The sequence below is a fragment of the Corylus avellana genome, chromosome ca4 (genome assembly GCF_901000735.1).
Source record: "Corylus avellana chromosome ca4, CavTom2PMs-1.0".
Taxonomy (NCBI): Eukaryota; Viridiplantae; Streptophyta; class Magnoliopsida; order Fagales; family Betulaceae; genus Corylus; species Corylus avellana.
In genome coordinates, this window is record NC_081544.1 from 22,332,777 (window position 1) to 22,345,561 (window position 12,785).

Consider the following 12,785-nt stretch of genomic DNA (forward strand, 5'->3'; position numbering starts at 1 on the left):
TGAATGTGTTGCCATGAGACTTTCTTCACATGTAGTGCAACCCCTCAGTCCAGTAAGATGAAATTATTGTATATAACATTTCTCTTAGTATATACATACTAAGTATTGGTGACCATTTTCAGTGTCGATGTGGCAGTCCCAACCAACACTTAGATTGATCTTTGTTAAAAATAAAAAAATAAAAAAATAAAAGTCCAAAAATTAACTAGGATTGTTATATGGAATAGTTATGAGATAAAATAACTGTTAACATAAAAAATGCAAATGTTTATTCTCATACAAGAAGCTACATACTCAAGAACTAAGCAAAGGTGAAATCACAATAGGACTCTTCACCCTGTACTTTCCATTTTCTTCAACCCAATCAAGGGTACCAAACAAAACTGTCCCGTTCTCATTCCCTTTATACTGTATAGTCATCGTATATGATTGATTCTCATTTTGCTTTCTGAACACCAATGTTTCCGGTGAGACAGTAACTACAGTATGCTCTGGTGCAATCACTACAGCCTTGTAAGTTGCATAATCTTTCCCAACATTACTTGCAATCCTAAGAAATTTTTTGGTTGTCACTGTGATAGAATCGCTGTAAAAGGCAATAAATGATGGGTAATTAAGGTTAGGAGATGGGTTCCAGCAATCATAGATTCTTGACCCAGTAATGCTTAAGATTTGACTCTGATTGAACTTCATAAAGCATAACAGATTCACATAATCTTGTGGAGTTATGTCATAAATCAAACCCGGATCAAGTGCTTGATTTGGATCAATATGGCCTGCTCCCATGGCTAGAGGTGAAGCCAATTGTGATCCTTTACCAAGGTCTCGGATTGGCTTTCGAGTATTGTCTGTTGTGTTTGCAGTTGTCATAATGGCAGACCTTATAGCAGCAGCACTCCAATTTGGGTGTGCATATATATGTTAGAATATAAATTAAATCATTGAATTAAACATTTCCTATAAGCCTAAAGTTTTTAGAAGAAAAAAAAAAAAAGAGATTTAACATAGCATCAGTACTAAAGGTCATGAGTTCAAACATTGTCTCCATCATTCACCTCCCATTTCAATTAAATATTTTACGTATTTGACATCACTAATTAATGGTGAGTTTGAGCTCATATATGAGGGAGAAGTGTCAGAATATAAATTAAATGATTAACTTAACAATTTTTTATAAGAGAAATGCTATTTAGTAGACTGCTATACAACTCGAATGAAGTGAGAATGAAAATTAAGTAGCCCTTAATATTTTTTTTCTTTTTTACAAGCCCCTGTTCAAATTGTATGACTGTTATATAGTAGTCTACTAAATATCTTTAACCTCAAAGCTTAACCTTTTAGAATAAGTGCATTTAACATCACCTTTAAGAAGTGCAGCAACACCAGCAACATGAGGGCAAGCTGCAGATGTCCCAGTTTCTATGTTGTAGTCACTATATAACCTATATGTTGACCTCATGCGAGCTACTTCCTTTTTGGGAACCCAAGCACCTAAAACTAATGAACCAGGTGCCATTATATCTGGTTTCAAAATTCTTGGACAACTCCTTGAAGGACCTCTTGAAGCAGTAGCAGCCACAACTGGTGCAGGTTTTGTACCAAAGAAGGTCTCTTTGAACTTCAAGCAAACAAAGGGAGAAGTATTAGATTCTACATAGTTGATCACCATTAATGCGTCTGCTGGTCTGATCACAACACATGGACATGAATTTTCTTTCATATGAACTAAGCTAGGAATTGGGTAGATGAATATAGCTCCTGGCACTTTTGAATCGATGATAGCATTAGTTTGATTATGGATATCTCCCATGTCACATAAAATGATGCCAAAAGGGGCTTCAGATAACAGCTGAGATGAGTTGCATGCAGCTAGGGTTTTGTTGTACACAAGTGTCAAGTTTTTTGGAAAGGTTATGCCTGCAAATAAGGACCATCCAGTAATGGATAGCCCATTTCCCAGGGTTAAAGATCCAGCAAACCAACGATCAACTGTGCCGGATGAGACAGTTATGACCCATGGGATCCCATTGTGCAATGTTCCAAAGCCTGGGCCTGCATTACCTGCTGAAGTTGCAACCACAATACCTTTCTCCATGGCAGCAAATGAAGCTATTGCAATAGGGTCATGGTCCAACGACTCATAATTAAAGCCCATAGAGATTGAAATTACATCAACACCATCTCTAATGGCTTGGTTTAAACCTGCAAGATTCAAGGATTAGATAGAAAATCATATCAAGATTATGGCCAAAGGGAAATTTAAATTGAAGGCTAAAAATATAGATTTATGGTGGTTGGTTGGTTAATCATGTGGTTTGACTGACTTGTGTAAACTTTAGAAGGAGAGAATTGTGTTTGTTCATTGAGAGATAGTGGTATAGTGTTAGTATTTGCAGAATTTTGTTTGCTGCAGAATGTTAGTAGAATTTTGTTGAGTCAGTTGTTTTTACGGTCCGTTTGAGTTTGCGATTTCAAAATACTGATTTTAAAAACATGACTTTTAGAAACACTATTGAGCGTTTGGTAAATTCGTAGTTTGGCCTTTTTTTAAAAAAAAATAATAATAATAAATACAAATTTTTTAAAAAAACCTGCAAGAACATCTGACGGATCTATTCCTTCCTCCCAAATGACCTTGTACATGGCCAATCTTGCATGCGGTGCAACACATTTTGCTGTCCCGTCAGCATACCCAAAATAAGATACTCCGGATACGTAATTTCCAGCTGCAATAGATGACACGTACGTCCCATGCCCTAATGTGTCCCTAGCAGAGTCCATGACTTGCTTAGAGGTTGAAGCTTTGACACCATTGTTGAAGAACCTAATCCCAATGAGCTTAGCATTACACATGGAGACATTAAACTCTTGCCCTCCTTCACATGATCCTTTCCACTTGGAATATGGCCCATCAAGTACACCAGCAGCAGCACTAGTACTCATACCATAATCTTCAAAGCTTAGGCTTTCTGGCCAAAGACCACTATCTAAGACACCAATGATGATGTCTTTTCCATAACTTGATGTAGGCCATAGATCTGCAAAAGGGTTTAAGGAGAGACATTCAGGGGTGTGTGTGGTGTCAATGGTTGCACTTTTCTTGACATTATAAGCTGACACAAATCCTGGAAACTTCCTTAAAGCCTCTACTTCATTGGTGGATAGGGAAGCACTAAAACCTTGGAGAGCATTATCATAAGTGTATATAAGTGATGGTGTGTGATTCCCTGATTTAAGGGAATCAATGATGGAGGAATACCACTTTTCAGGGCTTGTAAACACTTTGGGCATAGATGACTTGTCCATGTGAACAATGTATGTGGATCTCTGTAATAATATTGCTGATTTAACATGGAAAGTTGACAAAAGCAATACAAGATACAATGAGAATATTGGAAGGGGAACCACATTAATCAATCCCATTTTTATTTCTCATTGAATGAGATTATGTTGTATTTATGTATATTAGTGAACATGTACGGGCTTGCAGATATTTTCAAAATCTAATAAAATGTAGTTTAAGGACAAAATCATTTTTCAAGAAAAATATTTGTTGACGTTTGGCTTGTAAAAATGAGCAACGGTAGAAAATGGTCAACGACAACGGTTTGAGAAGGAGAAACTCAAAATCAAAAAATTGTTTATGACATTTAAAGATTTTTTTTTTTTTTTGTCTCGAGTTTACTATTATTTTCGGTTGCACCAAACACAAAAAAAATACATAAAATATTTTCCACCGAAACAAACTGAGTACAATAGTGGTATGGCTAAGCATCATCCAACAAGTCAATCAATCTGAAAGGGCAACCTCTGTTCAAAGTTAAATTGAGCATTTTTCCTAGTATAAACTCGTTATCCGAAAGTTTTTATCTCTTTCGATATAATTAATTATAAGGTTAATATTTTATTTGATCCTAGGGATAGAAGAGAGAGAGAATTCAAATTAAAGCCAATTAACCTCTCATATCAAAGTAGAGCCTTTGGCCATAATAGTCGAAAACTAAGCAATTCACCTCTTAAATGACCAAAAAGTTAAATTAATATATATTGTAATCATATATATATATATATATATATATATACCCACAAAAAAGAAGAATAAAAAAATACATGAATTTTATATGTTTTTAAGCTCCTAATTAAGCACATTTGAGTGAGGCAATATATGACAAGTTTTAATTTACAAAAAACTCAAAGTTTTTTGCCTTATTAGATGAAGAGTAATGCTAGAAGTCCTTTTTGTGTCTCTTCTGAGTTCTTCTAAGAATGATGTGGTTATTAAATTTACCATTGGGCTTATGATTGATCATTATTTCGAGGTTATATCACAAAACCCCCATGTTAGCATCACTTATATCCCAAATATATTCCGAGGTTATATCATCAATCACATTTTTACGTTCTAAATCATACTTAGCTGTTATTGACTCAGTAGAGTTTAAATTAATTAGTAAAATTATCAACAAAACCATCATATATGTTGCAACCTGTAAGATATTACAAAAATTTAGTCCTAAAAGGTATGTTCCTAAATTAAATAATATGAGTTAAGGGTAATTACCTTTTTTCTCCAAGAACTATCACGCTCTGTCAATATGCCCACATGAACTATCATGTTCACTATCCGACCACATCAAACTATACTTGCCAAAAACCTCATTTCGTCAGTCAACCTCGTTAAATTGGATGAAATATTCTCTTGTAAACGTTAAATCTCATTAAAAGACAAAAATACCTCCGGATAAAAAATTAAAACAAAAATATAAATATATAAAACCTATAAATTAATTTTTTTTAAAAAAATAGGGGGCCTAGGCCATGGGGGTGGCCGCGCACCACCCCCAGCCACTTGGAGCTATGGGGTGGCTGGGGGTGGCGCGACCAACCCCCAACCAGATCAAGGGTGGCTCGAAGGCCACCCCCACCTCAGGGGTGGCTCTCTGGCCACCCCCTCTCCCAATGGGGTGGTTAGTTGGTTGTTTGCCACCCCTCAACTTAAAATAATAATAATAATAATAATAATAATAATAATAATAATAATTAATTTATAATTTTTTTTTAAAGTTTATATATTTATATTTTTGATATATTTATTTATTTTTAATTAAGAATGACACGTATTATCACTCGATTGGTGATGACATGATATACTAATGGAATCCGTTAAATATTTTGAAGGAATTTGATAATAGGGACTAAATTGTTATTTTAGCCTATCTCGATAATCTTTGAATTATTATTATTATTATTTTTTATATCACACGGATGAATCTTTAATTTAGGCCAATCACATGGACTGATTTTGCATATATATATATATATAGTTTGTTTAATTTTAAGGGCATTATATGTAATTTTTGTTTTTAAGGTTAGGGTATTTGGGTCATTTCAAGTTTTTTAATGCGTTTGAGTGACTGAAGAGTGTTTTTAGTAAGTAAATGATAGTTTGATGTAGTCGGATGGTGAGCGTGGTAGTTCATAGAGGAAAAAGGGTAATTAGCCCTATGAGTTATCAGTGACCTTGAAAAGGTTGAAGGCTAAGGATTCAAGCAACGATAGGAGTGGATCTATATGAGTTAATTAAGGGTTCTTCTGTCACTTGAAAAGAAAATTCATTTTATACATTTATCATTCATAGATAGTTATGGAATGGCATTTTAAGGAAATATACTATGATAAATTTGTAGTTGACAAGTGTTGATACGTATTTGTGAATGATCCAATTGAGCAATGGGCACCTGCAAAACAAGGGGAAAGGTCACATGAATGATGCTGGTGTGTGGGGTTGGCAAGGGAGACTAAGTCTTATAATTATTTTTTTTTTTTAAGAGAGAACCTCAATATAGTATTTTTGAGGTAAAATATTCCTAACAGGAATAGAGTTGATTGCCACCCTTTCCAATGGTGGAGCTAGAAATTTATTATTATTGGGGCCAAATTAAAAATATAATAAACAAAATTTAAAATTTTTTTAAAAAAAGAGAATATTTTTTAACTGCAATGGTTAGATTTTTACAACTAGAGTTTTAGAATGGTATTATTTAGCAACCATTTAAGATTTGAAGTTTCGTCATTAAAATCCAACAGTTTATTACTTTTTTAAATGTCAACTTCTTTTCTTTTGGATATATGGTTTTTAATTTTGACATTGTGATTTAAGAACCTAAATTTTTAAATTACAATTACAATTACAATTACATAAGAAACAACCATTGATAAACAACAAATAAACAATCATAAAGTAGAAACACACACTACCTGTTGTGAGTACACCTACGAATGTTAGTCCCACATTGAGAAAATATAAAAGAAAATAGTAGTTAATATACTTAAGTTGACCTTAGCCCATTAACTTAGGCTTTTGGACTAGAGTTGTGTTCAACTATGTATATTGCCCTCATGTGGCTTCACCACTGACCCTTTCATATGATGTGAAGAGCTCACCAGAATTTTTACATTAAAAAATTTATTTCAGAACCCTTCCCTTTAGGAAGTAAAAAGACACCCTGCCACCTCCAATATTTCCTGGTCTTTCCCCTATTCAACTTCTGACCCGAGGCAGAGGGCCTTTTTGGGAGGTTGGAACCCTTGTGAACACCCTTTTTCGTGCAACTTGACGAAGGAGAGAGCTAAGGGCTTCAGTGTTACAATGTTACAGGCTTAATTGCTCAAGCACCGTAACGGGATAAATAAGGGTAGTTCGAGGAACCTTAATGCCTCCCAAATCAACTCAATGCGGAATAATATTAATCTTTGCTTCCTTGCATTAATAAACTTGGCCTCTTTAAATAAAGACTTACAAAACATAACAGATATAAAAGACTAAGTCCCTAAGGGGTAGCTCAATCGGCTGTGAATCACGCCTCGTGAAGCAGATGTCACTAGTTCGAATCTTCATTCCCTTCCCTTGTGTGGACATGTCAAAAAAAATAAATAAAATAAAAGACTAATAGAAACAAACTATTTCTAATGATAATATATTATTTTTAATGATAACATATGATCTCTAATATTTAAATTATAAATCTAATTCTATAAAGATAACTTATTACCCCTAAGTATTTTAATCCTAAAATACCTCAATTACTATACTTATAACATTAGGCACAAATGAGGAACAAGTACAATGATATGGGATCCCCTTATCTAATGCTGGGTTGGGTAAATCCGGCCCATTGGAGTCCCATTCAATGCATTCACCATAACTGCGTAATTTGATGTAGTCACACACACCATAATTTATTTTCTTATGAAAAATATGGTGTTGGTTTTGGAAACATTGGAGGGAAACGGAAATTAGTTGTAAAAATTGAAACCATGACTTTGTTTAAGAATTTATACAGAAAAGAGAGAAATAAATTAATATAAAATAGAATATAACAAAAACTAAAAGGAACATAAACTTTCTTTTTATTGATCCAAAGTAACCAGATGTTCTTCAATCCATTATGGACTGGAGAGGATTCAATTAATGGCCGAGACCATAAATAAGACATCTGTCTCATTAATATAAATAATATTTTAATATATTTTAAAATAATTAAAAATTAAAGGGTGGTAGTTGGCCACCCTATTTTTGCCATAGGGGTGGCTAGCCACCTCAGTTGGGCCTAGGTGTGGCTTCGGCCACTCCCAATGGCCAAATATTTAAAAAAAAAAAAAAAAAAATTGATTTGGCCCTTAGAGGTGACCGATTCACCCCTAAGGGCCATGAGGTGGCTTCGGCCACCCCAAACTAGCCCTTGGAGGTGGGCGAACCCACCCCATTGCCCTTGGGGTGGTCGAACCACCGACTACCCTAAGGGTCAAATCAAGTTTTTATTTTTTTTATTATTTTATTATTTTATTAATTTAATTGGACCTTGGGCATGGCCGATCCACTCCCAAGGCCACTAGCTTAGGCCCTTGGGGGTGGCCCCATGCTTCCCTTAGGGGTGAATCGGCCACCCAGGGGCCAAAATCAGCCCTCTTTTCTTTTTTTTCATTTTGATTTGGCCCTCGGCCACCCCCAAAAGCCAGGTGATTTGGCTACCCGCAAGGGCCATAGGGGTGGTAGCTTCAGCCACCTCCAAGCCTAACTAAGGTAGCCGGCCACCCCCTATGGTAAAAGGGAAATGCTTGATTGTAATCACTTCCCCACAATTTGACCATCAAATGCTTAGGTGGCAAGCCCACTTGTAATATTTTATTATTTAAAAAAAAAAACAAATAAAAATTAATAAAACAATTCATAAAATAAAAGGGGTGGCTGGCCAACCCAGTATAGCATAAGGGTGGCTTTGGACACTTACATTATGGGGTAGTGTGAACCATGAGGGCCAAAGTTAAAGATTTTTTTTTTTTTTAATGGGGGTTTGGCCATTGGGGGGTGGCCCGATCTAAGGGCCATGGGGGGTGGCGAAGCCATGGCCATTAATGGGGGGTGGCCGGAACCACCAGAGGCCAACAAAAGATTCAAAGGGATTTTTTTTTTTTTTGCTTTCCAAAAAAAGTTGTGCCATTGGGATGATCCACCTGAGATTGTGGCGCACTGGGGAAGCCACCACCATGGCCGCGGGGTGGATCGGCCACCCCTAAGGGCCAAAACCCATTTTTTTAAAAAAAAAAAATCTTTAATTTTCTTTTGGCCCTTGGGGGGTGATCGAACCACCCCCAAGGGCCATGGGCCACCCCTATACTATACTGGGGTAGCCGGCCACCTCCTATGGGGTGGCCAGCCACTCATTTTATTTTTTAAATTGTTTTAATAATTTTTCTTTATTTTTATTTGTTTTTTTTTCAAATAATAAAATATTGCAAGTGAGCTTGCCACCTAAGCATTTGATGGTAAAATTTAGGGGTGAAAATTTAAAACTGCCAATCACTATAACCGTTAACCGCTAACTGCACTAACCGCTTTTGAAAACGATTATTAAAATCCGCTAACTGCTTTTTTAAAAATATATATAGTTTTATTATATATATATATATATGTTGTGTACAAGACTACAAGTAAAGTGATGATTTGCAAGAATTGTTGTAATTTTATTTGCATTATATGTTGTGTAGATTCGTAGAAGGTGACCAACAAGGATTTTGGTATATAACAATTTTTAATGCTAAAATGGCCATGAAAAGGAAAAAAGAAATTGTTTAAAGTGAGCAAAAAAAAAAAAGCCCAATAAAAGGCCCAAAAAAGGCGTAAGTAAAAAAACGGTTATTCGGATGCGATTAACCGCTAACCGGGTGGTTAACCGCCTAGTGGTTAGCAGAGACGGTTAGTAAAATTTACCAACCACCTAAGCGGTTAGCGGTTTTAACCACTAACCACTAACCGTAACCGCCTTTTTATCCATAGTCAAATTGTGGGAAAGTGATTGCATTCTAGCATTTTCCATGGTAAAAATAGGGTGGCTAGTCACCTTTTAATTTTTTATTATTTTGCTTTTTAATTATTTTTAAAATATTTAAATATTATTATCATATATATATATATATATATATATAAAAGCCGAGTTTTGACGTAGAGAGTGCTTAGAATTGCGACACGTGTCCATGTTTTTAATATCTAAACCATTTTTTTATTTTTACCTCTGGTCATTAATTAGTGTAATTAATTGTGTTGATTATATTACAAGAGTTTTTTATACATAAATTATTCAATAAATTAAGTATTATTAATGTCCGAATCAAATAAGGAAACAAATAATATAAATGAAATTATAACCTTTTTTTTTCACACCAACAATATTTTCTTTAAATTTTAAATTTTTTTACTCATGATTTTATAATTGAACCATGCAAATATTGAAAGGCTTTTTCTTTTTTCTATTTTTTTTTTAATAAATTAAGTGTATAATTTTTTCTTAATTAATTCATTTTGACCTTTCTTTTTATTAACTTACGTGTCTTTTTTATTTTTATTTTTATTTTAAACTTTTTTACTCATAATTTTAATAATTGAACCATGCAAATATTGAAAGGCTTTTTCCTTTTTCTATTTTTTTAATGAATTAAGTGTACGATTTTTTCTTAATTAATTCCTTTTGACCTTTTTTTTTTATTAACTCACGTGTCCTTTTTTTAGAAAATTTTAAATTTTTTTACTCATAATTTTTAATAATTGAACCGTGCAAATATTGAAAGGGGTTTTTCCTTTTTCTATTATTTTTTTTAATGAAGATTATATTTCAAGATTTTTCCATACATAAATTATTCAACGAATTAAGTATTATTAATGTCCGAATCAAATAAGAAAACAAATAATATAAATGAAATTATAACATCTTTTTTTCACACCAACAATATTTTCTTTAAATTTTAAATTTTTTTACTCATGATTTTTAATAATTGAACCATGCAAATATTGAAAGGGTTTTTCCTTTTTCTATTTTTTTTTTTAATGAATTAAGTGTACGATTTTTTCTTAATTAATTCTTTTTGACCTTATGATTTAAGGCATGAGATATTCGAGATGAATGTATCTTTGTGATTTTATGTATAAATTGTGAATTGATGATCTTTAATTTGTTTCTTGAGAATTTTTTTTGTACCAAACACCATTTTAAATTAGAGATTAGATAGAGATGAGTATATTTCCGTTTTGTTTTGTGAAATTTTTTGTTCAGCTTTTTTTTTTTTTTTTTTTTTTTTTTTTTTTTTTTTTTTTTTTTTTTTTTTTTTTCATTTGCTTTTTTGAATGTTCTGAATTATGAGTTTTATTTGTATTAAAATATAATAGGTATTACACAAAAAATATTAAAATTTTATGCTAATTTTATATTAATACTTTGATAATCAAAATTCATGGTTTCTTGCCTTCCTTTATTTTATTTTATTTTTTCTTTATGCTTTTCATTTTAAACTACACATATGCGACGAATTTTAGGTTGTTTTAATTTATTTTTTAGATTAAGGGAAGATTGAAATGATTTATTTGATTGCATTAAATATTGAGTGAAAGATTTTGTTATTTTTGTATCCATAAAAAATTAAAAAATAAAAATAAAAAAGATTTGTTATTTTGTTTTGTATTATTTTTTAAATGTCCAGAATTTTATGAGTTTTATTTATTTTGAAATATAATAGGTATTACACAAAAACCTATTGGGTTTAGGGTTACTCTCAGTTTTGCTACCATTCTCAATATATTGTTATAGGGTTTAGGGTTACTCTTTCCTTATTTTCTGTTCTAATTTGTATATTATTTTTCATTCAAACTTCTTATTGTTCTTTTGTAAATTTAATTGACTTTGTTGTTCATTATTTTTTTTTTGTGTTCCACAATATTCCTTCTACGATTTTTTATCTCTTTCTTTAATGAAAGAAATAAAACTACTCCTATGAGAATAAATATTTTAATATGTTTTATGGGTCTTATAATTTAAGGGTCTTCTGTTTTAACTCATTCCAGCTGATTTTAAATTATACATATGGGAAGTTTTTAATATGTTTTTATTTATATGAACTAAAAGTAAAATTATATATGGTTCTTATGATAGTATATTTTTATGTGATTTATATATTCATGCAAACTTATGTGTAATTGTGTCACTATGTTCAACAATATACTGTTGAATAACCTTTTGTATTTTTTTTTTATTATTATTGAAATAGGCATGATAGATTTTTTTACACAATTTTTTTGACCTATAATAAAAAATACTATGGAGATGTGTTTTAAGTTTTAAAATCAAATTATAATGAATAATCCAGCGCATAGCGCGGGTTCTAAGCTAGTATTATATAAAAGCCGAATCACTCACAGAAGTGCCTTAATATTGTGACATGTGGCATGATTTATTTTAATGCTAAACCGGTTTTTTAAGACATAATTTGTGTACCGGTTTTTTAACAGTGAACCGGTTCTTTCTTAAAAAACCAGTCATTAAATTGGCGTAATTAATGACATTTAATTATATTTCAAGAGTTTTCCATGTATAAATTATTTCATAAATTAAGTATTATCAAGTCCAAATCAAATAAGGAAACAAATAATAAAAATCAAATCATATCATATATCATATATAATAGCCAAAGCCTTCTTTTAAAGTGCCTTCAAATCGCGACATGTGGCGTAAACCAATTTTAAAAAAAAAAAACTAAATCGATTTTTTAACTCATTATTTTAAAAAGTGAACAGTTAAAAATTGAACGGTTCAAATTTTTTTTATTTTTTTACTTTTACATGTTCACACAAGAGGTGGGAGGGGAATTCGAACTAGTGACCTCCGCTTCATTAGGCGTGGTCCCAGCCGATTGAGCTACCTCTTGAGGACAACGGTTCAAATTTTTGTTCTCTTTCTATCTTTCTTTTTTTCCTCTCTCTCAACGTCTCTCTCTCTTGAACCGGTTCATATCTCTCTCTCTCTCTCTCCTTTTTTTTCCTCACTCTCCATGTCTCTCTCTTTTTTTTCTCTCCAAGTCTTTCACTCTCATTCAACATCTCTCTCTCTCTCTTAATTTCAAAAAAAAAAAAAAAACATCTCTCTCCCTTCACTCTCCAACATTAATATCTCTCCTTTTTTTTCTCTGCATCTCTATCTTTCTCTTTCTCCACTCTCCAACATTAACAAAAAATAATCTACTGGCCTAAAAATTCAACTTGGAGGTAATTATTCTTCTTAACTTTTTTTTTTTTGCTTTTTTTTTTTCCAGACCAACAATATTTTAACATATTCTAATTTATATAAATTAAACTAAAATTAAAGTTGTTATGTTTTAATTCATTTGAATGTTTATGGATTATTATTTTTTTTTGTGTGTAATTTACTTGGATTTTCAAGGTTTTTTTTTTTTTTTTTTTT

At 32.2% G+C, this 12,785-nt stretch overlaps 1 protein-coding gene across 1 annotated transcript; it reads right to left on the minus strand.

Annotated features, from left to right (window-relative positions):
* Positions 1-294: 294 nt before the first annotated feature.
* Positions 295-3,423, minus strand: LOC132178228 (subtilisin-like protease SBT3). Its single transcript, XM_059590677.1, has 3 exons — positions 2,592-3,423; positions 1,362-2,202; positions 295-913 (listed from the first exon to the last, which is right to left on the minus strand). Exons 1-3 carry the CDS (start codon positions 3,421-3,423, stop codon positions 295-297), a joined length of 2,292 nt encoding a protein of 763 aa, XP_059446660.1.
* Positions 3,424-12,785: the final 9,362 nt, after the last annotated feature.

Bases quoted from the DNA above. Each gene is read 5' to 3' on its own strand.
- LOC132178228 (XM_059590677.1), bottom strand. From the start codon at position 3,423: ATGGGATTGATTAATGTGGTTCCCCTTCCAATATTCTCATTGTATCTT. The intron at 2,203-2,591 runs GTTTTTTTAAAA...TGAATCTTGCAG, and splicing joins TCCGTCAGATGTTCTTGCAG to GTTTAAACCAAGCCATTAGA. The intron at 914-1,361 runs TGATGTTAAATG...CTAACATATATA, and splicing joins GTTGCTGCACTTCTTAAAGG to TGCACACCCAAATTGGAGTG.